At 44.1% G+C, this 27,784-nt stretch overlaps 2 protein-coding genes across 24 annotated transcripts in view; one reads left to right on the top strand and one right to left on the bottom strand.

The window, feature by feature from the left end:
• ZWILCH (zwilch kinetochore protein) overlaps positions 1-27,784 on the bottom strand; it is a 69,836-nt gene that overhangs the window by 6,583 nt on the left and 35,469 nt on the right. For 6 of the 18 annotated variants that reach the window (XM_009249944.4, XM_054531101.2, XM_024232164.3 and 3 more), the window contains 2 exons: positions 22,148-22,262; positions 19,370-20,505 (listed from right to left, as the gene is read on the bottom strand). In XM_009249944.4, coding sequence (XP_009248219.1) covers positions 22,174-22,262 — 89 coding nt within the window. In that variant the 3' untranslated portion in view covers positions 19,370-20,505; positions 22,148-22,173. 18 annotated transcript variants of the gene reach the window in all.
• On the top strand, positions 410-21,239 carry LCTL (lactase like). 6 transcript variants are annotated; one of them, XM_054532828.2, is made up of 14 exons: positions 447-553; positions 964-1,162; positions 1,574-1,737; positions 2,421-2,508; positions 2,794-2,903; positions 5,089-5,217; positions 5,303-5,398; positions 8,378-8,432; positions 8,531-8,692; positions 15,586-15,860; positions 16,670-16,796; positions 16,978-17,177; positions 18,751-18,814; positions 20,251-21,239. In XM_054532828.2, exons 2-14 carry the CDS (start codon positions 1,045-1,047, stop codon positions 20,364-20,366), a joined length of 1,704 nt encoding a protein of 567 aa, XP_054388803.1. In that variant the 5' UTR covers positions 447-553; positions 964-1,044; the 3' UTR covers positions 20,367-21,239. The 6 variants fall into 6 exon arrangements, with proteins under 6 accessions (XP_024088589.2, XP_054388804.1, XP_024088590.2 ...); XM_009249949.4 differs by having other exon boundaries at positions 489-553; positions 1,023-1,162; XM_024232821.3 differs by lacking the exon at positions 964-1,162 and having other exon boundaries at positions 410-553.

Raw genomic sequence — 27,784 nt, 5'->3', positions numbered from 1 at the left:
AATAAGTGAGGAAAGATGAATGAGGGATACAAAGAGAGAAGGCCAAGATGGAAAAACCAACTCTATCTCTTACGATGGGTTTTTTTTGTTGTTTTTTTTTTTTGGCAGCTGGGACAAGTAGAGAGACACATGGCAACATACTCTGGTCCTGCACCACCCCCAGCTTGGGACTCGAAGGACTGGGGTGTGCTGAAGGTGGCATGTCAGGCCCAGAAGGGTCCAGGAGGACCAGGTCTCCTCCCCTCCTCAGCTGCCCCTCTGTCCCAGGATGGGGAGCTGATTGATAGCTCCCCCGCCCCCCTGCCCCCCGCCCAGCGCCAAGCTCCCCAGCTGCTGACTCAGGCCCTGCCGGCCAGCTCAGCATTCCTGCCCGGCCCCCACTGAATGGGGCTATTGAAAGTTTCTGTAGCCACAGACCACACCCCCAACCAGAGCCTTCGGCTGCGCTGTGGCTCCTCTCTCAAGGGACAGCGTAGGCCCTGGGGGTCAGTTGGAGAGGGCTCTGGCTGCCAGCGACTGCTCTGGGGGTGTCTGCGACCAAGGACAATCCTGGGTAAGCTGGTTGGGCTGGCGCCAAAGAGGGTATTCCAGAGCGAGGGGTCTCCCTCGTGTGCAGGGAGGAGGCGCTGGGATGGGCAACCCCAGCTTGGGGGAGGGGTCTGCGTGTCGCTGGGACAGCCAAAGGGCCCTGTGGGTTTTCCCACCTGCCCCCTCAGATTGGAGCTTCCCTGAGGTAGAGGTGGTTTCCCCCTTAGATAGAGGCCACTCAGGGGTATGGGCTGGGTCTCCTCCATCAGACAAGAGCCAAGGTAGGGAGAAGGGATGGTTTGGAGTCTTGCCCATCAGTCTCAGAGCTCCCCAGGCACGGGAACAGCATCAGACATCCAGCCTCAGCCTCTGCTGCTGGGTCCAGATCAAGCACCCTCCTTTCCCTTCCTCCCCCCACTTGGCCTTTGCCCTAAGCCAAGACCTGGCCATCAGCCTGGCTGCAGGGGCCTGCAGAGCCAGCTGCACTTTTTCAGGTATGGGGGAGGGCCAGGTACCATGAAGCCAGTGCGGGTCGCCACCCTTCTGTGGATGCTACTGCTGGTGCCCAGGCTGGGGGCCGCCCGGAAGGGGTCCCCAGAAGAGGCCTCCTTCTACTATGGAAGCTTCCCTCTTGGTACGGCCACGCCTCTGTTCGTCTGTCTGCCTGTCTGTCTGTCGTCCACCTGCCCTCTTTGGCTGACTTGCCGAGGAGTTTGGTGTTCTTGCTTCCTGATTGGCAGGATGAGAAACCTACCTTTGTGTGGTTGTTCTAAAAGTTCCTAACAGATATTTTTTTTTGAAGTTACTAAAAATTACACAGATAATATATGCTAATCAGAGCTAAAATTGTGCAAAAAATGTTTTTATTATATCTTCCCCTACCCTGCCTCATGTGCTCACACTCCTAGGAAGACAAGGCCCCAGTAGGACAGGGGCAGCATGGTAGGGAGGGGCAGTCTCTGAGGCCTGGGAGGCACAGCCCAGAGTCCTGGCTCTGGGTGACACATGGGAGCACCTGGGACCCAGCACGGGTCTCCCCCTGCAGGCTTCTCCTGGGGCGTGGGCAGTTCTGCCTACCAGACAGAGGGCGCCTGGGACCAGGACGGGAAAGGGCCCAGCATCTGGGACGTCTTCACACACAGTGGGAAGGGGAAGGTGCTCGGGAATGAGACTGCAGATGTAGCCTGTGACAGCTACTACAAGGTCCAGGTGAGTGCGGGGTTTGTGTGTGTGTGTGTGTGTGTGTGTGTGTGTGTGTGTGTGCGTGTGTGCAGGTTTGAGCACATGCCTAGCTGGGAGGCAGGGAGTGACGTTTGGGGGAGCTCTGGTGACGTCATCCCCATGCTCTGCCAAACACCCTCTACCCCAGTGCAGCCAGAGGGGGCAGGACCAGTGGGGGTGAAGGTTTGGGAGGGGCCAGGATGTGAGGTGGATGTAGGAGGAAAGGGCCTCACCTGAGCCAGTGCCTCAGGCCAAGTGAGGGGGTGCTGAAGGGCTGATCCCACAGCCTCAGGGCCTACAGCCACAGTGGCCTGGACCCCTGGTCCCTACTTGTGAGTTGCACCCTGTGGAGGGAGAGGGACCCGCTCATCTTCAGCATCCGCTTTCCTCTCTGGATGGCTTCTTGAGGAACTCATCCCCCAGGTATACTAGGGGCACCCTGATGGACTTCTCCTAGTGCCTCCCTGTCCTGCGTTTTCTTTGACTCTTGGCGTATCCCCTGCATGAAGTGGGCAGGTGGCATCACCTCTGTTGTACAGGTGAGGAAGCAGGTTCTTCCTTGCCCGCTAACAGCTACAGACAAGAGTGAGCCTCGGCCCTAGAGCCCGATGGACCCCTACCTCCCATACCCAGGGCCCAGGTGACCTGCCTCCCCACCCCTGTCTGCACAGGAGGACATCATTCTGCTGAGGGAACTGCACGTCAACCACTACCGATTCTCCCTGTCTTGGCCCCGGCTCCTGCCCACAGGCATCCGAGGTGAGCTAGGGAAGTCCCTCCCGAGCCCAGGTGCAGCCCCTTCCGGCCATGTTGGCTTTGCGGGGGCACCACAGAGTCCTGGGGAGGGAGATCAGCCCATGAACGTGGTTGCTGATGGTAGCAGCTCTCACAGGTTCTGCAGGTAACTGGGCTCCCAGAATGCTGGTGGGCTAAGGGTGCCTCAGGCCTTCAAAAAGCAACAGGGCCCAGGAATGCTGCACTCCGGAAGGCCAAGGCCAAGGCTGAGGTCCTTTCTCGTAGCATCTTCTTTTATTTCACCTGCAGCTGAGCAGGTGAACAAGAAGGGAATCAAATTCTACAGTGAACTTATCGATGCCCTTCTGAGCAGCAACATCACCCCTATCGTGACCTTGCACCACTGGGATCTGCCGCAGGTGAGGACCTGAGCAGGCTCACAGGCCCAAGGGGTACTCAACTAAGCAGGAGGGAGCCCAGTTTGAGGACTTGGGTTGCCAAGGTGGAGCAGAGACTAGGGTCTGGATTCTGGCGCAGGACTGTAAGATGTGAGTGAGTTAAAAAATCTCTCTGACTCACTGTCTTAGTCCACTTTTGCTGTTATAATGGAATGCCTGAGACTGGGTAACTTGTAAAGAACGGGAATGTATCTTCCCACAGTTCTGGAGGCTGGGAATTCCAAGATCAAGACACTGGCAGGTGCAGATTCTGGTGAGGCCCCAGTCTCTGCTTCCAAGATGATGCCTTGAATGCCGTGTCCCTCTTTTTATAAGGGCACCTAATCCCATTCAAGAGAGAAGAGCCCTCATGACTCGACCAAAGGCTACACTTCCCCATACTGTTACACAGGGGATACAGTTTCAACATGAATTCCAGGGGACAGAAATATTCAAACCAAAGCACTCACATATGTCAGGGAGGTCACACTGCTTTAACTGATGGTTGTAGTAAGTGAAAAGAGTGAATCCTTTTGTTTTCTAAAAAACTTGGCATAAAAACAAATTTTAAAAAGTATAAAGATATGTCTTTTAACAAAGATCTGGCAGCCGGGCACAGTGGCTCATGCCTGTAATCCCAGCACTTTGCAGGGCCGAGGTGGGTGGATCACCTGAGGTCAGGAGATCGAGACCAGCCTGGCCAACATGGTGAAACCCGGTCTCTACGAAAAATACAAAAAGTAGCCAGGCGTGGTGGCGGCGCCTATAATCCCAGCTACTCGAGAGGCTGAGGCAGGAGAATCGCTTGAACCCAGGAGGCTGAGATTGCAGTGAGCCGAGATCATGCCGTTGCACTCCAGCCTAGGCAATGAGAACGAAATTCCATCTAAAAAAAAAAAAAAAAAAAAAAAGATCTGGCGACATAGCATAATTAAGTTTAGCCTTTTTTCTCCAATTTGTTTGAGCCAGTATCACAGGCACTCATATATGACCCCTGCCCCAGCAACGTCCATGAAATCACAACATGCTTCAGAACGTCACTATGTCACTGTGATTCAAGCAATATTTTCTTTTTTTTTTTTTTTTGAGATGGAGTCCTGCTCCATCGTCCAGGCTGGAGTGCAGTGGCATGATCTTGGCTAACTACAGCCTCCGCCTCCTGGGTTCAAGTGATTCTCCTGTCTTAGCCTCCTGAGTAGCTGGGATTACAGGCATGTGCCACCATGCCTGGCTAATTTTTGTATTTTTAGTAAAGACAGGGTTTCACCATGTTGGCCAGGCTGGTCTCGAACTCCTGTCTTCAGGTGATCTGCCTGCTTCAGCCTCCCAAAGTGTTAGGATTACAGGCGTGAGCCACTGCACCCAGCCTCAGGCATATTTTCATTCACTGGGGAGAAGGTGCCATCGGTGCCCTGGAAGGTTTGGGTAGGAGGTGGGAGGAAAGGGTGTTCTGATTGGAGGGCGCATGGCAAAGAGGGGGAAGCTGGGCAAGCAGTTCGGTTCAGTTAGAATTTGGGGAGCAGGTAGGAGAGGGAAGGGTTAGAGGCTGGGGAAGTGGCTTGGGGAAGACCTTGAAGGCCTCGAGTGCTGAGCTAAGATGACTGGGAACTGGGTTTATTCTGTGGGAATGGGAGCTACCAGAGTCCTCTAACTGAGGAGGAGGGCAGAGCAGGTTTTAGGGAGATGAAACTTCCAGCTTCTTCCCTGGTTGCTTTCACGAGCCTGCCCCATTAACATCCCCTCAAACCCACCAAGGAGAGCTGGACAGGTAGTTTCGATACAGTGACAAGTCTTGGGAGAATTCTGCCATCATGGGCAGATGCCTTTGGTTGGGAAAGCCCTCTGCCGAAGAAGGCAGACCCTGCCCCAAGGCTTCTAGGAGCTTTCTGACATCTGTGTGGCCCTTCAAAATCCTCATCAGAGTGTTCATCCCAGCATCAGATCTCATTTCTCCAGAACTTAGATCTAAGATGCTTCCCCATTATTAGGCCCCTTTCCCCTGGCAATTTTTCTTAAATATTCAATCCGTCCAGTTCTTTCTAAGCATGAGAGTCCCAGTCTCCCTGCGCGGCCTCCCTCCTGTTTGTCTGACTGTCACACAGCTTATCTCCACATTTAAACTCTTTTGCGGTTCATTCATGGGTCGTCTACTTCTCTGTGTTCACAGCTGCTCCAGGTCAAATACGGTGGGTGGCAGAATGTGAGCATGACCAACTACTTCAGAGACTACGCCAACCTGTGCTTTGAGGCCTTTGGGGACCGCGTGAAGCACTGGATCACGTTCAGTGATCCTCGGGTAAGTGGGGACCCTCCAGGTGGGAGAATGTGACACTCCCTGCCACTTCTTATGGATCCTGTGGTCCTGCTTGCTGTCCCTATAGGCAATGGCAGAAAAAGGCTATGAGACGGGCCACCACGCGCCGGGCCTGAAGCTCCGCGGCACCGGCTTGTACAAGGCAGCACACCACATCATTAAGGTGAGGTGGGTCCTTCTGGTGGAGGAACAGCCTCAGGGTCAGCTCAGCCTGCCCCAGGGGCTCTAGCCTGAGCTTGGTCCTCTGCCGCTCCACCTCCGAGTCAGCATACTCCATAGCACCTTCCCTTCTGTGACGATTTATGGAGGGCGTGTCCTGTCATCCAGGGCACTGGGTGACACTATGGCTGAGCCGTTATAGCGACTCCCAAGAGCTTACAGTCTAGCCAAGGGGACATCCATGTGGAAATGCATCAACTACAGGTCCAAGCTGTGACAGGAGGAAGAAGGAGTGTGACAGCGAGCCAGGGGTTAAAATCTTCCATGAATGAGCAGAAGTAACTGGGGTTGATCAAGGACAGCAGTAAGTGGAGTTAGAAGTGGTCGTCAGAGTGTGGACTTCAAAGAACCCGGGAATTTTGAAGGATGAAGGAAAACTAGTTTGGAAGCAGCGATAATGAGCAGGCAGACTCCACCTTACTCCCAGCTCAGAGGTATGTGGAGTGTGATGGAAAAAATGGCCTCTGCTCAAAGGAGCTGCAGTGGAGGTGCTCTTAGGGCCAGCAGGCATCAGTCACACAAGAGAGTAAAGGGGCCATTCGGAGAAGATGCTACAGGAAGGAAGGGCTACTGGAAAGCCTTGTCACTGGGGAGGGAATTGGGTCACATTACAGGACGTGTATGAGGATATACATGATGGTAACTGGAGAACAGGGATATGAGGCATGTGGGATTGGCCCCAAAGGACACTTAGCAGAAGGTGGACAATCTGTCTAAGCTGGAAGGCAAGGAATCACCGGGTGACATTCCGGATCCCCAAACTCATATCAGGGAGAGCATTTTTTCATTTTTTCTACGTTTGGCTTATGATTTCTTAAACTGTGAATATTTCAAGAGCAGAGCTCTCAAGATTTTTTTTTTTTTTTTTTTGAGACTGAGTCTTGCTTTGTCACCCAGGATGCAGTGAAGCGGCGTGATCTCGGCTCACTGCAACCTCTGCCTCCCGGGTTCAAGCGATTCTCCTGCCTCATTCTCCCAAGTAGCTAGGACTACAGGCGTGCACCACCAAACCCGGTTAATTTTTGAATTTTTGATAGAGACAGGGCTTCACCATGTTGGCCAGGCTGGTCCTGAACTCTTGACTTCAGGTGATCCCCCTACCTCAGCATCCCAAAGTGCTGAGATTGTAGGCATGCGCCATAGCACCCGGCCTCGAGATATTTTTAATATTAAACATGGAAGTTATTTTTTGGGCCTTCTTATCTGTCAAAAGTAGTGAGCTGAAGAGATGTGATTATTTATTTATTTAGAGACAGATTCTCGCTCTGTCGCCCAGGCTGGAGTGCAGTGGCACGATCTCTGCTCACTGCAACCTCTGCCTCCTGGGTTCAAACGATTCTCTTGCCTCAGCCTCCTGAGTAGTTGGGATTACAGGCATACGCCACCACGCCTGGCTAATTTTTTTGTATTTTTAGTAGAGATGGGGTTTCACCATGTTGGCCAGGCTGGTCTCCAACTCCTGACTTCGTGATCTACCTGCCTCGCCCTCTCAAAGTTTTGGGATTACAGGTGTGAGCCACCACGCCCGGCCTGAAGAGATGTGATTCTGATATTGTTTTGACATGTTCCACTTCATCAGACAATACCATGATTCACTTGGTTATTGCTGGTTGGCAAAAGGAAGTATAAGGAAAGAAGTCTGATAAATACAGATTCTCTGTGAATAACAAACAAAACAACCCCAAATTCTATAGCCTTCAGATATTCAGGTCTTCTAAATTGGTACTTCTCAAACTTTAACAAGCATCAAAATCATTTAATAAATGATTACTGAGCCAGGTGTGGTGACACATGCCTCTTGTCCCAGCTATTTGAGAGGCTTGAGCAGGAGGGAGGATCGCTTGAGCAAGAGGATCACTTGAGCCTAGGAGTTTAATTCCAGCCTAGACAACGAGCAAGACCCCATCTCAAGAAAAAAAAGAACTTATTAAAGCACAGATTGCTGGCCAGGCACAGTGGCTCACGCCTGCAGTTCCAGCACTTTGGGAGGCTGAGGCGGGCAGATCATCTGAGGTCTGGAGTTCGAGATCAGCCTGGCCAACACGGAGAAACCCCATCTCTACTAAAAATACAAAAATTAGCCAGGTGTGGTGGTGGGCACCTGTAGTCCCAGCTACTCAGGAAGCTGAGGCAGGAGAATGGCTTGAACCCAGGAGGCGGAGGTTGCAGTGAGCCGAGATTGCACCACTGCACTCCAGCCTGGGCCACAGAGCGAGACTCCATCTCAAGATAAAACAAAACAAAACAAGATAAAACAAAACAAACAAAACAAAACAAAACAAAACAAAGCAAAAAACACAGATTCTTGGGCCCCGCTTTGAGTTTCTGATTCAGTAGGTCTGGCAAGGGCCCATGGATTTGCATGTCTATTAAGTTCCCAGTGGATCCTGATGATCTTGATCTGGAGGCCACACACTGAGAACCACTGTTCTAGATTACTTTCCATCTCTCTTAGGTGTTGAACTGCCCAAGCGCGGTGGCTAGCTGAAATAGCCTCAGGCAGGCCAGCGGGTCACTGGTAGAATATGAAGAGAAGGCAGCTTTGTGTATTTTAGATTCCATTTCTCAAGACTATTTCAGACACTTGGTAGTTGGCTAACTTACTGAGCTCCTCTGAGAAAAGTACTGCCTAGTTGCTGCTGAGGACTAAGAGGAACAAAACAGGAAACTGTAGCAAAAATCTTAAAAACGATAAAAAACAACACAAAATTGTTTTAGCCAGACTTACTTCAAGTTTCATTTACTGTATAAAGAAAATAAGTGCCTCAAGAAGTTAGAGGAAGGAAGATTGGATTGGGATAGACAAGGCTGGATTGATGAAAATGATAGGTCTAAAGTTAGGAAGGAAAGAAAGGCCACCCAGATGGAAAGGGAGGAAATGGATGGGCCTGGTACCTACGATGAATTTCTGCTCCCCTTTCAGGCCCACGCCGAAGCCTGGCATTCTTATAACACCACGTGGCGCAGCAAGCAGCAAGGTGAGCTGTGGCCCCACACATGTACCCAGGACAGCCAACTGCCCGGATCAGCAATAGCACGCCCACTCCCCACTCCCTTTTCTTTCTTTTCTTTTAAGGTCTGGTGGGAATTTCATTGAACTGTGACTGGGGGGAACCTGTGGACATTAGTAACCCCAAGGACGTAGAGGCTGCCGAGAGATACCTACAGTTCTGTCTGGGCTGGTTTGCCAACCCCATTTATGCCGGTGACTACCCCCAAGTCATGAAGGACTACATTGGTGAGCCCAGTCTCATTTTAAACTGCAGATACTATGGCAAGTTATTAAGCCCATGTGAAACAAGCAAAAGGCAGGGGGATGAAGAGCTCATTGGGCCTGGGTGAGGTACTCAAGGGATAATCCAGACTCGAAAGAATTGAGAACCAGACATTTGAATTGGCAGGGAGGAACCCTAGACCTCTCAATTTCCCTAGACTTGGAAATTGAGAATTTTCAGAACTCAGGGAAGAAAGTGGTGGTCTTTGGGCTGGTCTCTCTTATGTTCTGCTGCCCTGCCCCTTCCTCCACCCCACTTTAACTGCAGTCAAGCAGGAGAGAGGTCAGACGCAGTCATGGGCCTGTGTCACTTCTATTGTCGGTTCTTTCTGTCAATGGAGAAATACTTTCCAAGCTCCAGTATCCACAGTGTCAGAGAAGAGAATAAACACAAGTAAGGCTTACAGGGATATATCAATTTGGATGTTTTTAACTGCCACGTAACAGAAAATTCTACCTAAAAATGACTTGAAGTAGGGAATTTATCATCTTGCCTGAGCCCAGGGAAGGGTGATGCAGGGCTAGGTAATCTAGCCTTCAGGGGTGCCCTTGAGGACCCAGGCTCATTCCATCTTTCTACTCTGGCACCTTCAGTTAGCCCATCAACCAATCCCCATGGCCACAAGATGACTGCAGCAACCCCGGGCATCGCATCTTTACACATCAACACCCAAAGACAGAAAAAGGGAATCGCTCTGTCATAATATGTTTTGGGGTGGGCTTTCTTGGCCATTTTTTCCCCAATTTTTTTTTATTGTGGCAAAATACACATAAAATGTACCTGTGTTGCCATTTTTAAGTGTACAGTTCAGTGGTATAAAATACTTTCATAATGTGCAACCATCACCACCATCCATCTCCAGAACACTTCATCTTGCAAAACTGAAACTTTGCCGAGTCCTTGGCAACCACGATTCCACTGTCTCTGATTTTGACTAAGTAGCTCATATAAGTGGAATCATACAGTATTTGTCTTTGTGTGACTGGCTTATTTTACTTAGCTTAATGTCCTCAAGATTCATCCATTTTGTAATATGTCAGAATTTCCTTTGTTTTTAAGGCTGAATAATATTCCATTGTCAGCCGGGCATGGTGGCTCATGCCTGTAATCCCAGCACTTTGGGAGGCCGAGGCAGGCAGATCACCTGAGGTCAGGAATTCAAGACCAGCCTGACCAACATGGCGAAACCCTGTCTCTACTAAAAGTACAAAAGTTAGCTCGGCATGGTGGTGGGCCACTGTAATCCCAACTACTCGGGAGGCTGAGGCAGGGGAATCACTTGAACCTGGGAGGTGGAGGCTGCAGTGGGCCAAGATCACGCCACTGCACTCCAGCCTGGGTGACAGAGTGAGACGCCATCGCAAAAAAAAAAAAAAAAAAAAATTCCATTGTCTGTATATATCATATTATGCTTATTCATTCATCCATCAATAGACACTTAGGTTGCTTCCATGTTTAGCTATTGTGAATAATGCTAAAAACACGGGTGTACAAATATCTCAAGATCCAGCTTTCAGTTATTTGGGGTATATACCCAGAGGTGGAATTGCTGGATCATGTGAAAAATTCCATTTTTAATTTTTTTAAAGGAAGCATCATACTGTTTTCATCAGTGGGTGTACCATTTTACATTCCCAGCAACAATACACAAGGGTTCCAATTACTCCACATCCTTACCAACACTTGTTATTTGGCTTAATAATGGCCATCCCAATGGGTGTGAGGCTGTATCTCATTGCAGTTTTGATTTGTGTTTCCCTAATGATTAGTAGAGCATCTTTTCATGTGCTTATACATCTGTAGATTTTCTTTAGAAAAAATGCCAATTCAAGTTCTTTGCCCATTTTTGAATTGGGTTGTTTTTGTTGTTGAGTTTTGGGAATTCTCTACATATTCTGGAGTCTAATCTTTTATCACATACATGATATGCAAATATTTCTTCCCATTCTATGTAGGTTTTTTATTCTGTTGCTAGTGTCTTCATTCCCAAATTTTAAAAAATTTCCTGAAGTCCAATTTGTCTATTTATGTTTGTTTCTTTTGCCTATTTTTGTTGCCTGTGATTTTGGTGTCAAAGTCAAGATATAGCTGCCTAATTAATTGTCATGGTGCTTTTGCCCTATGTTTTCTTTTTCTTTCTTTCTTTTTTTTTTTTTGAGACAGAGTCTCGCTCTGTTGCCCAGACTGGAGTGCAATGGTGCGATCTCGGCTCACTGCAACCTCTGCCTCCCAGGTTCAAGCGATTCTCCTGCCTCAGCCTCCCTGGGATTACAGGCACCTGCCATCATGCTCAGCTAATTTTTGTATTTTTGTAGAGACGGGATTTCACATGTTGACCAGGCTGGCCTTGAACTCCTGACCTCAGGTGATCCACCCACCTCAGCCTCCCCAGTGGGTCACGCCGGTAATTTTTTTTTTTTTTTGAGACAGGGTCTCTCGCCCTGTCACCAAGGCTGGAGAGCAGTGGAGCGATTATGGCTCACTGCAGCCTCAACCTCCCCAGGCTCCAGTGATCCTCCCACCTCAGCCTCCCAAGTAGCAGGGACCACAGGCACACACCACCATGCCCAGCTAATTTTTTGTATATTTTGTAGAGATGGGGTTTCACTATGTAGCCGAAGCTGGTCTCAAACTCCTAGGCTCAAGCTGTCTGCCCACCTTGGCCTCCCAAAGTGCTGGGATTACAGGCGTGGGCCACCACACCAGGCCATGTTTTCTTCTAAGCAGTTTTGTTTGTTTTGAAACTGAGTCTCGCTCTGTTGTCCAGGTTGGAGTGCAGTGGGGCAATCTCGGCTCACTGCAACCTCCACCTCCCGGGTTCAGGCAATTCTCCTGCCTCAGCCTCTCAAATAGCTGAGACTACAGGTGCCTGCCACCATGCCCAGCTAATTTTTGTATTTTTAATAGAGACAGGGTTTCACCATATTGGCCAGGCTAGTCTTGAACTCCTGACCTTGCGATCTGCCTGCCTCAGCCTCCCAAAGTGCTGGGATTACAGTCATGAGCCACTGTAGGATGCCTTCTATTTATTTTTCTTGCATAATTACTCTGGCTAGAACTCTCATTACTATGTTGAATAGAAGTGGTGAATGCAGGTATCCTTTTCTTGTTCCTCTTTTTTTTTTGAGAGAGAGAGTCTTACTCTGTTGCCCAGGCTGGAGTACAGTGATGCAATCTTGGCTCACTGCCACCTCCGCCTCCCAGATCCAAGCAATTCTTGTGCCTCGGCCACCCAAGTAGCTGGGATTACAGGCATGTGCCACCACGTCCAGCTAATTGTTTATATTTTTAGTAGAGACAGGGTTTCGCCATGTTGGCCAGGCTGGTCTCGAACTCCTGGCTTCAAGTGATCTGCCCACCTTGGCCTCCCAAAGTACAGGGATTACAGGCGTGAACCACCGTGTCTGGCCAATCCTCTTAGGTATTTTTAAGAACAAGAAAAATCTTCCCAGGAAGCTTCTGTCCCTTTGTGCCTCAAGGGACAGAACACAGTCACCTGGTTAGGTCAGGTGATGCCCTAGACCATCATAACTAGGGCCCCAGAGGCTGGGGAGGAAGGGGGCACGGAAGACAGGCATTGGACTGACTGACTACTGGGTAGGTAACCGGCAGTGTCTGACCATAGAAATTTAAACATATTATCTCTGATGTAAAGGTATCAGCCGGCACTCACCCTAAAAAAGAGAGAGACAAAAATAATACTGGAATTGAGCTATGGTTTCACACAACAAAGCTATTTTAGGTGATTGATTAAGAGAGAACTGTCAACATTTGAAAAATGCCCCTTTCTATAAAACGCATTTATCAAACATACTTATCTGAACAGGGGGTAGCAAGTTCTAATTCCAACTCTGCCACTAACTAGTGAGCGACTGTGGGCAAGGTGCTTCACCTCTTTGGTTCTTAATCTTATTGGAAAATGAAGGCATTAGACACAATCTTTAAAAATCTTTTGGTGACAATCAGTTCTGTGACACATCTATACACATACACTCAAAATGTTGAGAATGATTTCCTCAAGATGCACAAGGAAAAAACCTTCATGAAGGGACTGACAGGGCCCATGTCCCTGTAGACACAACTTATTCACACAGTGCATTCACTCTCTTGGGACCGTCAGAGGCCAGGTGCCACAGAAAGATTGCACTACAAAGCCAAATCGATTGTCAGAGAGCACTTTTTGGGCTTAACGCCAATAATCCCAGCCCCGACCAACTCCAATTTTGTGATGATGCAAGTGGGAAACAGACTGAACTTTTCCTTTGCACAAAGTGGAAAGAAGGATCCTCTAAGCAGTTAAAGTTTTATTTAGTACTGAAAGCATTCTGCCTGAAATCTTGTTCACAAATTACTTCCAGGCCTCTTAGAAGTACTCTTTTACTCACAGTAAATATATAAACAAAAGTATTTCCAGATCAGTGCTGTTCAATAGAACTTTCCACAATGACAGAAATGTTCTATATATGTGCTGTCCAATACAATAGCTTCTAGCCACCAGCGTCTATTAAACTTCTAAAAATTGCCGGGCACGGTGGCTCATGCCTGTAATCCCAGCACTTTGGGAGGCCGAGGCGGGCGGATCACGAGATCAGGAGATCGAGACCATCTCGGCTAACACGGTGAAACCCTGTCTCTACTAAAAGTACAAAAAATTAGCCAGGTATGGTGGCAGGCGCCTGTAGTCCCAGCTACTTGGGAGGCTGAGACAGGAGAATGGCGTGAACCCAGGAGGCAGAACTTGCAGTGAGCTGAGATCGCGCCACTGCACTCCAGCCTGGGCAACAGTGCAAGACTCCATCTCAAAAAAAAAATTTTTTTTAATTAAAATTAAAAATTCAATCCTTCGGTCACTATATTTTAATAGCCATATGCAGCTAGTGGCTATTGTATCAGTGCAAGGACAATGACGATAGCTGGTGGTTTTTCTTAAGTCATCAAATGTAACTGAAATAACGTGCCAATATTTTATTTGCTTTATGCTAATATCTTAAGGGTATTTAATAACACAAACTTTGTATTCATTTTATCTAAACTATTATCCTCTTTGGAACTATTCTTCTGGTTGTATTTTAGATCAATTCATGGAAAATGTTGTTTTTCTTGATTTATATATTAAAAGTCATTTTTGCATAGATTATACCTTGACATGTTTCAAATTTTTTAAAGTACAAAAAGTATGAAGTAAAAAGTCAGGCCTCTCTCCCTCCCTCCCCAGAAGCAAGTATACTTCCAGAGATGGATTGCGCACGTGGTCAGTGTATGTGCTTATGATTATACGCAACATTCTGAAGCTTTTTTTTCACTGAAACCTATATCCTGGCAAGCTTTCCATATCGCTATAGAAAGTACCACCTCATTTGTTCTAATGGCTGCATAGTGTTGTACCGATGGATGTTTCATCATTTACATAACCAGACCCTACTGATGGACATTTAGGGTGTTTCCAATCTTTTGCTACTCAATCTATAATGAAGATCCTTGTACAAACATCCCTTTACATGTGTGAGTAAAGTGTAAACAGATTTGGAATTGGTCAATGAAAGGACATATGCTTTTACAACTTTGAAAGATGGGACAAAGATAGGACATACCATCACTGGCCTTCCAGTTCCCTTCCTAAAAGCAGCTAAAATTACACATTTTTATTTTTTGTTTTTTGAGATGGAGTTTTGCTCTTGTTGCCCAGGCTGGAGTACAATGGCGTGATCTTGGCTCACTGCGACCTCTGCCTCCTGGGTTCAAGTGATTCTCCTGCCTCAGCCTCCCGAGTAGCTGGGATTACAGATGCCCGCCACCAAGCTGGCTAATTTTTTTTTTTTTTTTTTTTTTTTGAGACAGTCTTGCTCTGTCGCCCAGGCTGGAGTGCAGTGGTGTGATCTCAGCTCACTGCAACCTCCACCTCCCAGCTTCAAGCAACTCTCCTGCCTCAGCCTCCCAAGTAGCTGGGATTACAGACATGCACCACCACGCCTGGCTAATTTTTGTATTTTTAGTAGAGATGGGGTTTCACCATGTTGGTCAGTCTGATCTCAAACTCCTAAACATCGTGATCTGCCCCCCTCGGCCTCCCAAAGTGCTGGAATTACAGGTTTGAGCCACCGCTCCTGGCCAATTTTTTGTATTTTTAGTAGAGACGGGGTTTCACCATGTTAGCCAGGTTGGTCGCGAACTCCTGATCTCAAGTGATCCACCTGCCTCGGCCTCCCAAAACACTGGAATTACAGGCATGAGCCATTGCACCCAGCCAAATTACCCATTTTTAATGTAAGGAACAATATAGGAGCCCAACTCTACTTTTTCTCCAGATGGCTACACACCGCTTACTGAGTAATCTGTGAAAATACAACTTTTTTTTTTTTTGAGATGGAGTCTTGCTCTGTCACCCAGGCTGGAGTGCAGTGGCGCGATCTCGGCTCACTGCAAGCTCCACCTCCTGGGTTCACGCCATTCTCCTGCCTCAGCCTCCGAAGTAGCTGGGACTACAGGCACCTGCCACCACGCCTGGCTAATTTTTTGTGTTTTTAGTAGAGACAGGGTTTCACTGTGTTAGTCAGGATGGTCTCGATCTCTTGACCTTGTGATCCGCCTGCCTCGGCCTCCCAAAATACTGGGATTACAGACGTGAGCCACTACACCCGGCCTGAAAATACTATTTTTAAGCAATATAAACTTATAAATATTTTGGACAGTATTGAAATTTCAAAAATTCCACTTTGGATGGCTAAGGTTATACTTCCCATGCAGATGAATCCTAAAGCCCACCGTTTATGTCAAGATGTCACTATCGTCATGATACATAACACAGTGATTGGGAGAAAATAAGGCTTTGTTAAATTCTACTTTTCTCTCTCAAAAGGAAGAAAGAGTGCAGAGCAAGGCCTGGAGATGTCGAGGTTACCGGTGTTCTCACTCCAGGAGAAGAGCTACATTAAAGGCACATCTGATTTCTTGGGATTAGGTCATTTTACTACTCGGTACATCACGGAAAGGAACTACCCCTTCCGCCAGGGGCCCAGCTACCAGAACGATCGTGACTTGATAGAGCTGGTTGATCCAAACTGGCCAGATCTGGGGTCTAAATGGCTATATTCTGTGCCATGGGGATTTAGGAGGCTCCTCAACTTTGCTCAGGTGATTATCACATTAAGCTATTCAAAGGACATTTAGACATGAATTCATGTTCTCACAGCTTAAGCTCAGGTGCCTACATTAGAAAGTTAATAAAACAAAATAAACCTAGTTACTCATACTTCAGAGGCTACTAAATGTAGGCCTTACAGACTCATGTCTACCATGCATAACCATTTGCATGTATATAACTTTAGCTAAAAAGTTCATATCCCACATTTATTTTGCTGTCCTTCACACCTAAACTGGAATATGTGGCAAAGAACAAGACCAAAGTACATGTCCCCTCCAACAATGCTTTTTTTTTTTTTTTGAGACAGTCTCACTCTGTCACCCAGGCTGAAGTGCAGTGGCATGATCTCGGCTCACTGCAACCTCCACCCTCCGAGTTCAAGAGATTCTCCTGCCTCAGTCTCTTAAGTAGCTGGGATTACAGGCGCATGCCACCACGCCCGGCTAATTTTTGTATTTTTAGTAGAGACAGGTTTTCACCATGTTGGCCAGGCTGGTCTCAAACTCCTGACCTCAGGTGAACTGCCCACCTTGGCCTCCCAAAGTGCTGGGATTACAGGCATGAGCCACTGCGCCTGGCAACAATGTTCATTTATTGAGAAATATATTCTTTATAAGAACCTGTCTCCTGCCTACATTAATCTCTAAATAAACATGTTATCTGACATCTACTAAATGCCAAAATACACTTGATTAGAATGTGGCAGGCTTGAATATGTGTTCCTATATGAGCCTCTGACTCAGAAACCTACCTGTAGGTCAGAATTTTTAATATGTTTGTTGCTATGACTCACTTTCAGACTCAATACGGTGATCCGCCCATATATGTGATGGAAAATGGAGCATCTCAAAAATTCCACTGTAATCAATTATGTGATGAGTGGAGAATTCAATACCTTAAAGGATACATAAATGAAATGCTAAAAGGTGAGACACAAACCAAGATTGTATGCAGTTTTCCCGTTTAACTGAGACAAAATGTGATTAACACACGATCAACTGAAACTTGCTTCTAAATCTCATAAATGAAAACATTTTAACATTATCTTCAGTTTTATTTTTCTAAGTAAACGAAATATATTTAAAATGGAATAAAATGTCTTTGCAGCTATAAAAGATGGTGCTAATATAAAGGGGTATACTTCCTGGTCTCTGTTGGATAAGTTTGAATGGGAGAAAGGATACTCAGATAGATATGGATTCTACTATGTTGAATTTAACGACAGAAATAAGCCTCGCTATCCAAAGGCTTCAGTTCAATATTACAAGAAGATTATCATTGCCAATGGGTTTCCCAATCCAAAAGAGGTAGGCCTAATTATCAATGTTATCTGTTCTGAACTTTAGGAAGCGCTAGATAGCTAGAACACACAAAGAACTTGGCAAGTTTCTCTCCTCTTTCCTCCATGAAAGAGGACAGGGGCACGCGGCACAGCCCTTTATTTCACCTTTGTTTATTTGCTTAGAATGGAGCAAACATGATGTAAACTTCAATCTAAGGGCACTACCAGAGGTTATGAAGGAGTTCCGTTTGCTTTAAGTTATCATAGAGCAAAAACAATACAGACTTCTAGTTAAATGTTATTCTAAATCTTGTGTCTTTTTTTTTGAGACAGAATCTCACTCTGTCGCCAGGCTGGAGTGCAGTAGTATGATCTCGGCTCACTGCAACCTCTGCCTCTTGGGTTCCAGCGATTTTCCTGCCTCAGCCTCCTTAGTAGCTGGGATTACAGGGGTGTGCCACCACGCCCAGCTAATTTTTGTATTTTTAGTAGAGATGGGGTTTCACCATATTGCCCAGAATGGTCTCTATCTCTTGACCTTGTGATCTGCCCACCTCAGCCTCCTAAAGTGCTGGGATTACAGGCGTGAGTCACCGCGCCTGGCCTAAGTCTTGTGTCTTAATGCAAACAAATACTACCTATTCTTCAACATATATTTAAAAAGTTAAGTAAATCGCGTGTATAATTATCGTATCATTTTCATCTATTTTCCAGCCAAGCAGCAGAGCCATACACACACACTGGCTTCAAAATGAGATCTAAAGTAATCAAACTTAGTAATCCTTTAGAATCTACCAAACATTTTCAATAACCTGAAAACTTTTCTAGCAGCTCTCTATTCTCTATGTTGCTGCACCTATTGGTAGGGAATATAAACTGTAATCTCGAGTGTCTTGGCCAGGTACGGTGGCTCATGCCTGTAACCCCAGCACCTTGGGAGGCTGGAGTGGGAGGACTGCTTGGGGCCAAGTGTTCAAGACCAGCCTGGGCAACATAGCAAGATCTCATTTCTACAAAAAATTTAAAAATCAGCTGGATGTGGTGATGCGCCTGTAGTCCCAGCTGACTACAGAGACTGAGGTGTGAGGATCACCTGAGCCCAAGAATTTGAGGCTGCAGTGAGCTATGATTGCTCCACTGCACTCCAGCCTGGGCAACAGAGCAAGACTCTGCTTCTAAAAAATGAAATAAAATAGTGTCTTAATAAAAATAATTTTAAAAAGTAAATTTCACTTGTTTACCAAAACTATTTCAAGGTGAGCCCCGTAGGACTATTAAATGGAAGCAGTGACTAAAAACCATAAGGCATTTGCTACTTTTACATTATTAGAAAAGCACTAGATTTTATACTCCTCATGAATAAAGCACTAGATTGTACACTACTCATGAATAAAGACTGTTCTTTGACTCCCTCACTATGATGTACATGGATGTACAGTAAATATTAACTAATTTAAACTACAAAATGATTTAAAAACATAAACTACAGGTAGATTTTTAAAAATATTTACTTTTACCCCACATTTATTTCAAAAATGATTTGAAACAGCAAAAAATTAGTCTAAGACAACATTACTTATCAAGTGGGTTTTTATTAGGTGGAAAGTTGGTACCTCAAAGCTTTGGAAACTTGCTCTATCAACAATCAGATGCTTGCTGCAGGTGAGTCAGTATATTTCAATGTTTTCCTTTAATAATTAAACTAAATAATTATACATATCATTTTCAAAATCTCAAAATGTGGCTCTACTTGAAGTCAATCTTCCAAAACTACTTATGATTAAAATCAGGTTTCTTTGAAGCAATGTCAAATTTCTATTTATAAGCATTTTAAAGCATTTAATCTACCATGAAAGATAAACATTTTATCCATTTTATCCATTCAAATTTTATTCTTTCAGAATCATACCTATACATTTATATACCTACTATTTTTGTTATAGTGGGCTTGGGCAAGGGAGGAAAAGCCAACCACTATACTAACTGGGATGAAGAAAAAAAGAACACTTGAGATCTTATATTTGTTCATTCGGCAAGCAATTATTAAGCACTCACTATTTGCCAGGGAATGTTTTCAGTCATGAGATATAGCCAGGAACAAAACAAAGTCCCTATCTTCATAGAAGACATCATTTCCTATGCAATGGGGTCTAAAAGGATCAGAGATGTTGAATAACAAAGATGCAACTATGCATCAAGAAATGCCAACACATATCATTTGTTTCTTTGAATTTTGTCTTTATTTCTCCATAAGGGCAATCAGAGAAATATGCTTTCCTTTTTAACAAACTCATCTTTAATGTGGTAGCAGAGGTGGAAGGTGCGAGACCAAATCTTACCAAACTAGCTATTTTTACAGGCCAATAAAGCAACATGCACTCCCCCTCAACAAATTTAAATAATCAGGCAATATTAAGAATGTATATTCCATTAAACTAAAATAAACAAGGTTGAAATGTGGTACAGAATTCACTGATGAGCCTGTGAACTCCACATGAGGATGTCCAGTGCCTTATTTATCTCAGTAACCAGAGTACTCAGCACACAAGATAAAAGTGGGTATTACATAAGTGGCCACTATTTTATTAATAATGCACATAACATATGCTTATCATTAACTCTTAAAGATTATTATTTAACTATACAAGAATTACCATACAGAATTTCAACATACAAGTTTCCTATACTTCTTAAGATACACAATAACATTTTGAAAGACTGGAAATGTTTCCCAAGGACTTTTCTATCACAAATCCCCCCCCCAGTAAAAATTATAGGAACTGTGGAATATGGCTGCTAATATTCTGAGATGAATTTAGAAAGTATAAGTATTGAGAGACGGACTTTATTATAGCACCTGTAGAAGAACCAAATTCAGGCATTTATCCAATATTTTCTGAAATATTTACAAAGCTCTTATAAAATTTTCAAATAACATTTAATTTACTAAGTTCTATTTCATGGCAAATAAGAATCAGAAAATTTGATGATGCTATTTTTTAAGTTTTTCCAATACAGTTAAAGCTTTTGGGATAAAGCTGTATTTACTAAAATGATCCTGTTCTCATTTGTGCTGCTCGTTCTCTTTGTCATTTCAGAGCCCTTGCTAAGTCACATGCAAATGGTTACGGAGATCGTGGTACCCACTGTCTGCTCCCTCTGCGTCCTCATCACTGCTGTTCTACTAATGCTCCTCCTGAGGAGGCAGAGCTGAGACAGGATTATCAGTTTTGGAGCTTCATAAGAGAATCTTAAGGATCTTCCTCCCTTTTCTGCTTTGAGGGTTTCCATATATTTCTGTTTTCAGGTTCTACAATAATTAGCTTTTTTTCTCTTTCTCTTTTTGGCTTGTGCTGGGATTTAAGAATTAGAAAATAAAAATAAGCAGAAATTAAAAAAAAAAAAACTTGTAATCTCACCCCTCCTAAAGTTAATGTTAAGATTTTGCTGTATATAATGAATGTATATTATGAATTATTTACAAAAATGGGATCATAGTATACAAACTGTTGTCACTTGATAGTTTATCACTCTAAAATCTGTCCAGAAATATTACTTTAATGTTCAAATGATTGCCATCTCAGCACTGTCCCATACCTGATAGATAAAATCAATCTGCCCGGGCGCAGTGGCTCACACCTGTAATCCCAGCACTTTGGGAGGCTGAGGCGGGTGAATCACTTGAGGCCAGAAGTTTGAGACCAACCTGGCCAACATGGTGAAACCCTGTCTCTACTAAAAATACAGAAACTAGCTGGGCATGGTGGCGGGCACCTGTAATCCCAGTTACTCGGGAGGCTGAGGCAGGAGAATCGCTTGAACCTGGAAGGTGAAGGTTGCAGTGAGCTGAGATCACACCACTGCACTCCAGCCTGTGCAACAGAGCAAGACTCAGTTTCAAAAGAGAAAAGAAATCTATAGATAACAATCCTTCCAGGTTGTAAATATTATTAGCCAACCACAGAAAAGCATGAAGTGGGTACCAAGTAAATGAGCACGTACACTCTTCTGACAATTTAGTCTGAATTTAGTCTGACAACTTTGACTAAATTCAACTTACTTTAGTCAATAAAATACCTCAAAGAAATATTACATGTTTATTTTTTATTTATCTTCTAGGTAACTCAGTATCTTGTTTTTTATAATAAAGATTCATTTTACTCTTAACTATGTTAAAATGATAAAATTAATTAATTTCCATTTATTTGGGGATAAAACATGGCTTAAGAACAATCTCATTCATTTTTCTCATTATCTGATTTTACTTAATACTGTTTCTGAAACCAAAAAAGAGTAAGACAGTAGAAAATGTCTCCACTAAAAAGACAAAAAATTAGCCAGGTGTGGTGGCAGGCGCCTGTAGTCCCAGCTACTTGGGAGGCTGAGGCAGGAGAATGGTGTGGAATCTGGGAGGTGGAGCTTGCAGTGAGCCAAGATAGTGCCACTGCATTCCAGCCTGGGCAACAGAGCAGGACTCTGTCTCAAAAAAAAAAAAAAAAAAAAAAAAAGAAAATGTCATTCCATTAATTCTTTTGGTTAATATGATCTCAAATCAAAACATTTTAAGAAGAGTATTTACATCTGGGGCTTGTCCTGTAGTTGGGCTGGAATAAAATTGTTTATAACAAAACTTCGCTTTCAACGGCAAATCGGTATGCCTGTTCAGGGTTTTTCTCTTGCATCAATGTTTTCAAAATCAAACTCACTTTCTACTACATATACAGATTTTAAATGCAAAGACGTTACCACTCAAGAATTTTTTTTTTTATTTCTCTGGTTTTAGGATTAAATTTACCTATTAAAAGTTGACCACAAAAGGTAGAAAGAAAATTAAAGAGTTGCACTGCTCAATAACAACTGGTAAGCCTTTTATGTGATTACTAATAATCCCTATTCCTAATGTAGCAAATCAACATTGATAATGCAGAAAGAACTAAACGTAAGGTACTTATTACAAAGTATTTGACAAAGAGACTAAAAGGTGAACATAAATACCTTATAGAGGACTTCATCAGCACACTTCACTTGAAATGCACCTGGCTGCAGGTAACCATGTTAGTAAAGAATATCCTTTCTTCCAGGCTACCGTTTAGTGTTAATTCCGAAAAATCTGTAATCAAAAAGAGAGTGAGATCAGAAATGCTTAACACCCTGCTTTTCTACCATGTATAATGCTGAATTTTACACCAATACAGTAACTAAGAGGTGGTCTAAATGGCAACGTGTCTTCTACTTTAAGAGAAGTCATTGGGAAAAACTCAGTAAGGACACTTGCTTTAAATATGAAACTCTTGATGCATTTAAAACATGATTAAATAAACTAAAAATGAAGCAGGTTATTTTTTAATTGTATATTTTTAATTTGGAAACTTACTGCTTTACTTTTTGTGCCATATTAACTAGGGTTACACAACTGTTTTTTCTCCAATCCTAACATAAATTTCAGAAAAGAATTTCTATTTAAGATTTGTAGTCTTAGGGCTAGACACATAACCATTTTTCTCCCAAAGACTATTTTATTTCAAAAATAAATGGTCCAATCAACATTTAGATGGGATAATGTCCACTTCCTTGTGGGTCAACATTTTGGTTTCCATATTTTCATCATTATCCACACTCATTTACTGAGCACCCACTGGGTGAGCAGCGCTCCACTGGACACTTTTTCTCCTCCATTAACTCCAAATCATTGCCCTCTCTCTTTCCATGGTGGCTGAAAGTACACATTTCTCTCTGAAGTCTCCCTGCCTCTGATGCCAACTATTTCACTCAAAAGCATCATACCATTAAAGTTCTTCAAAAGCTAGTATTGGACTTAAGTGCTCAGTCCAAAGAAATAAGAAGTCTAACTCCTTAAAAGCATATGATCTTCAAAAGAAAATTAAACATTTTAGGCCATATTTACAATTAAGACTTTGTTTGAATAGCCCATGACTTTCACGAATGAGATTCCCCCTTCGAAAATGGGTCTTGCTTTGGGGATAAAAGACACTGAATAATTTCTAGACAAACATATCAAGAATATATGATGGGTACAAGAGGTTATAAAGTTCAAGCCAAAACGGAGTTTGAGTGTGTTCCTAAGCACACAAATATATGATCTTATAAGAATTCCTTATTTTCATAAAAGGAATCACTGGACCAATGCACTAGAAAATTGCTTTAACTCCAACATTCAAAATAACTTTCACTCTTTTTTGATGCAATCCATGTCAAAAAGACTTTAAATGATGTGTTCAGTATACTTGCTTATTCAGCATTATTAGGAAAAGATGTTTCATCTTGTATGAATTTCCTCAAAACAGAACTCTAATCTCTACAAAATAAAATTTACTTTATTTTTTTGGAGACAGAATTTTGCTATTGCTGCCCAGGCTGGAGTGCAATGGCGTGATCTTGTCTCACTGCAACCTCTGCCTCCAGGATTCAAGCAATTCTCCTGTCTCAGCCTCCTGAGTAGCTGGGATTACAGGCACCCGCCACCATGCCTGGCTAATTTTTTGTATTTTTAGTAGAGACAGGGTTTCATCATGTTGGCCAGGCTGGTCACGAACTCCTGACCTCAGGTGATCCACCCACCTCAGCCTTCCAAAGTACTGGGATTACAGGTGTGAGCCACCACGCCTGGCCAAAATTTACTTTAAAATGGCATTTTTTTCAGCTGGGCACGGTGGCTCACGCCTGTAATCCCAGCACTTTGGGAGGCCAAGGCAGGCGGATCATGAGGTCAGGAGTTTGAGACCAGCCTGATCAACATGGTGAAACCCCATCTCTACTAAAAATACAAAAATTAGCCAGGCGTGGTGGCACGTGCCTGCAATCCCAGCTAGTTGGGAGGCTGAGGCAGGAGAATAGCTTGAACCCAGGAGGCGGAGGTTGCAGTGAGCCGAGATCGCGCCACTGCACTCTAGCCTGGGTGACAGAGCAAGACTCCATCTCAAACACACACACACACACACACACACACACAACAAAGCATTTTTTTCACAAATGTTTTAAATATATTTATGTCTTTAAAACTGTCCTTTTGGCCGGGGGCAGTAGTAGTTCACACCTGTAATCCTAGGGCTTTGGGAGGCTGAGCCAGGGGGAATATTTCAGCTAAGGAGTTTGAGAACAGCCTGGCAAACATAACAAGACCTCGCCTCTATGAAAAATTTAAAAAGGAAAAAATTAGGCAGGCATGATGGTGCCCACCCATAGTCCCAAGCTACTTGGTACGCTGAGGTAGGAGGATTGCTTGAGCCTGGAAGATTGAGTCTGCAGTGAGCCAAGATCATGCCACTGCACTCCAGCTGGGGTGACAGAGCAAGACCCTGTCTCAAAAATAAATAAATAACATTTTCTTTTTAACCATAAAATACGTTTCTTCTTTAAAAAACAAAATATATGTTTTCTTTTTTCTTTCTTTCTTTTTTTTTTTTGAGATGGAGTTTCACTCTTGTTGCCCAGGCTGGAGTGCGATGGCGTGATATCGGCTCACTGCAACCTCTGCTTCCCAGGTTCAAGCAATTCTCCTGCCTCAGCCTCCTGAGTAGCTAGGATTACAGGCATGCACCACCATGCCCAGCTAATTTTTTTTATTTTTAGTAGAGGCAGGGTTTCACCATGTTGGCCGGGTCTCGAACTCCTGAACTCAGGTGATCCACCCGCCTTGGCCTCCCAAAGTGCTGGGATTACAGGCGTGAGCCACATGTTTTCTTCTTTAAAAGACATTGTTTCTTCTTTAAAATCTTTAAAGAATACATGTTTCTTCTTTAAAAAACAATAGATGTAGATAGACTGTTTACTTTAGGTTGGTGATTCTCAGCCACAGTTGCACAGTGGAATCACCTGCAGAACTCTACAAATTACTGATGTCCCAGCTGTACTCCCAGAGATTCTGATTTACTTGGTATGAGCAACGGAACTTTTTTTTTTTTTTTTTTTTGAGACAGGGTCTTGCACTGCTACCCAGGCTGGAGTGCAGTGGCACAACCTCAGCTCACTGCAGCCTCAACCTCCTGGGCTCAACTAATCCTCCCACCTCAGCCTCCCAAGTAGCTAGAACTACAGGCACATGCCACCACACGCAGCTAATTTTTGTATTTTTTGTACAGATTGGGTCCCACTCTGTTACCCAGGCTGGTCTTGAACTCTTAGGCTCAAAGTGATCCTCCCAGGCCTTAGCCTCCCAAAGTGCTAGGATTACAAAATCGTGAGCCACTGCACCTAGCTTAGGCAAAAGAACCTTAAAAGCTTTGCAGATGATTCGAACGTTCAGCCCAAACTGGTAATCATCTCTGGAATCACCATTCCACATCTAGTGGCTAAAGTTGGATTGTATCCTTCTAGGTCTTTTTCTAAGTCCCCGTCTCCATGTTTTTGCTACCATAAGCAATACCACAATTAATAATCTTGTTCATAGGTCTGATTTTATGTGTGTAATAAATTCCTACTGATGAAACTGCTAGGCCAAAGAATGTATTTATTTATTTATTATTATTTTTTTTTTTTAGATGGAGTCTTGCTCCGCCACCCAGGCTGAAGTGCAATGGCATGATCTTGGCTCATTGCAGGCCCCTCCTCCCAGGGTCTAGCAATTCTCCTGCCTCAGCATCCCAAGTAGCTGGGATTATAGGCACATGTTACCATGCCCAGCTATTCTTTTACAATTTTGATGGGTACTACCTTCCACAGAAGCTGTACAACTTTACATTCCAACCAGAAATGTGTGAGAATGATTGCCCGTTCTCCCATACCCATGCCAGCACAGACACCAAACTTTTTGATCTTTGCTAATATGGAAAAGGTATCTATATAATATAAATTTGCATTTCTCTTATTATAGGTGAGGTTGAGCATGGTTTATTCTTTTACATTTTTTAGAGATGGAATCTCACTATGTTGCCCAGCCTAGCCTTTAACTCTTGAGCTCAAGCGATCTTTCCCACCTCAGCCTCCCAAGTAGCTAGGAGTACAAGCAAGCATATCTTATTTTTAAAACCACATTTGAATTTCCTTTTGGTACACTGTTTACCTTACTTATCCATTTTTCTTTTGAGCTATTAATATTTTTCTTACTGAAATAGATCCCCTTTTCTGAACATGGATTGCAAATTTCTTTTTTTGAGACGAAATCTTGCTCTGTCACCCAGGCTGGAATGCAGTGGCGCGATCTCCGCTCACAGCAACCTCCGCCTCCCAGGTTCAAGTGATTCTCCTGCCTCTGCCTCCCGAAGAGCTGGGACTACAGGCACATGCCACCACACCTGGCTAATTTTTTGTATTTTCAGTAGAGATGGAGTTTCACCGTGTTAGCCAGGATGGTCTTGATCTCCTGACCTCGTGATCCACTTGCCTGAGCCTCCCAGAGTGCTGGGATTACAGGTGTGAGTCCCCGCACCCGGACTTTTTTGTATTTTTTTAATAGAGATGGCGTTTCACCGTGCTGGCCAGGCTAGTCTCAAATTCCTGACCTTGTGATCCGCCCACCTCGGCCTCCCAAAGTGCTGGGATTACAGGTGTGAGCCACCGTGCCCGGCCTGGGCTACAAATTTCTTTTCCTCGTTTATAATTTGTCTGTTTTGCCATGCAGAAATTTTTCTACTTTTACAGCTGATTCTCAGTCTTTTATCACTTCCAGGTTTTATATCACACTTAAAAAAAACCCACAATTTTAACTGATGGCTCTCAGAAAAATTCAGTTTGGTTATGACTTTTACAGTTCAACTATATGAACAGAGCCTCTAACGGACAGAAATTTTCATTATACCTAAATCAGAATATACTTGGGAGGGCAGGAGCACAAACATTTTCTGGAAAAATTTTTTGCAAGTTATTAATCAGTAAAATAAAACTATTTGTATTCCCAGCAGTATAGGCCTTTGAAATCTAATTAATAGATTCTGTCTGAAAACTATCAGATTTGTTTTCAAATAATCCTTACATATTTAAATGAAGGCATTTAAGACCCATATGAATAAGAGACAACAGCACCGTATAACCCAGGTGCATGAAGATATGAGTTTGAAAGGTACTTCCTGAAGGAGGAAGACTTGGTAGGCTAGCTAATTACACAAAGGGCTAAAAGACATTCTTTACCTAATATGGACCATCTGTGATAGAATACTAGAAATCTCAACCCTTATTTCAGCCATGGAGAAGACACTATGGCAGAAATATCAGCATCGTTTTAACCAGTGCCCAAAAGTGTCAAGTATCAATCAGCATTTCCAGCTTACAACCTATTTTTACTCCTATGTCCATATTGCTTGGTCTCTTTTAGTAAAAATTCCTTTATACAAGATAAGGAGAAAAAGCATTCTTTTCTGATTATTATACACTAAATTTTTCTGGGTATTACAGTTGCATAAAAATCATGATAGTTTTGTGTGTGCATGTGTGTGTGTGTGTGTGTGTGTGGTGTGTTTCTGAGACAGGGTTACACTCTGTTGCCCAGGCTAGACTGCAGTGGTGCCACCAGCTCACTGCAACCTTCACTTCCTGGGTTCAAGTGATTCTCCAGCCTCAGCCTCCTGAGTAGCTGGAACTACAGTAACAAGCCACCAACACCCGGCTAATTTTGGTATTTTTTTTTTTGTAGAGATGGGGTTTCTCCATGTTGCCCAGGCTGGTCTCTAACTCCTGAGC

The sequence above is a fragment of the Pongo abelii genome, chromosome 16 (genome assembly GCF_028885655.2).
Source record: "Pongo abelii isolate AG06213 chromosome 16, NHGRI_mPonAbe1-v2.0_pri, whole genome shotgun sequence".
NCBI lineage: Eukaryota > Metazoa > Chordata > Mammalia > Primates > Hominidae > Pongo > Pongo abelii.
The sequence above is the reverse complement of the archived record's forward strand: the minus strand, read 5'-3'. Positions and strand labels throughout refer to the sequence as shown.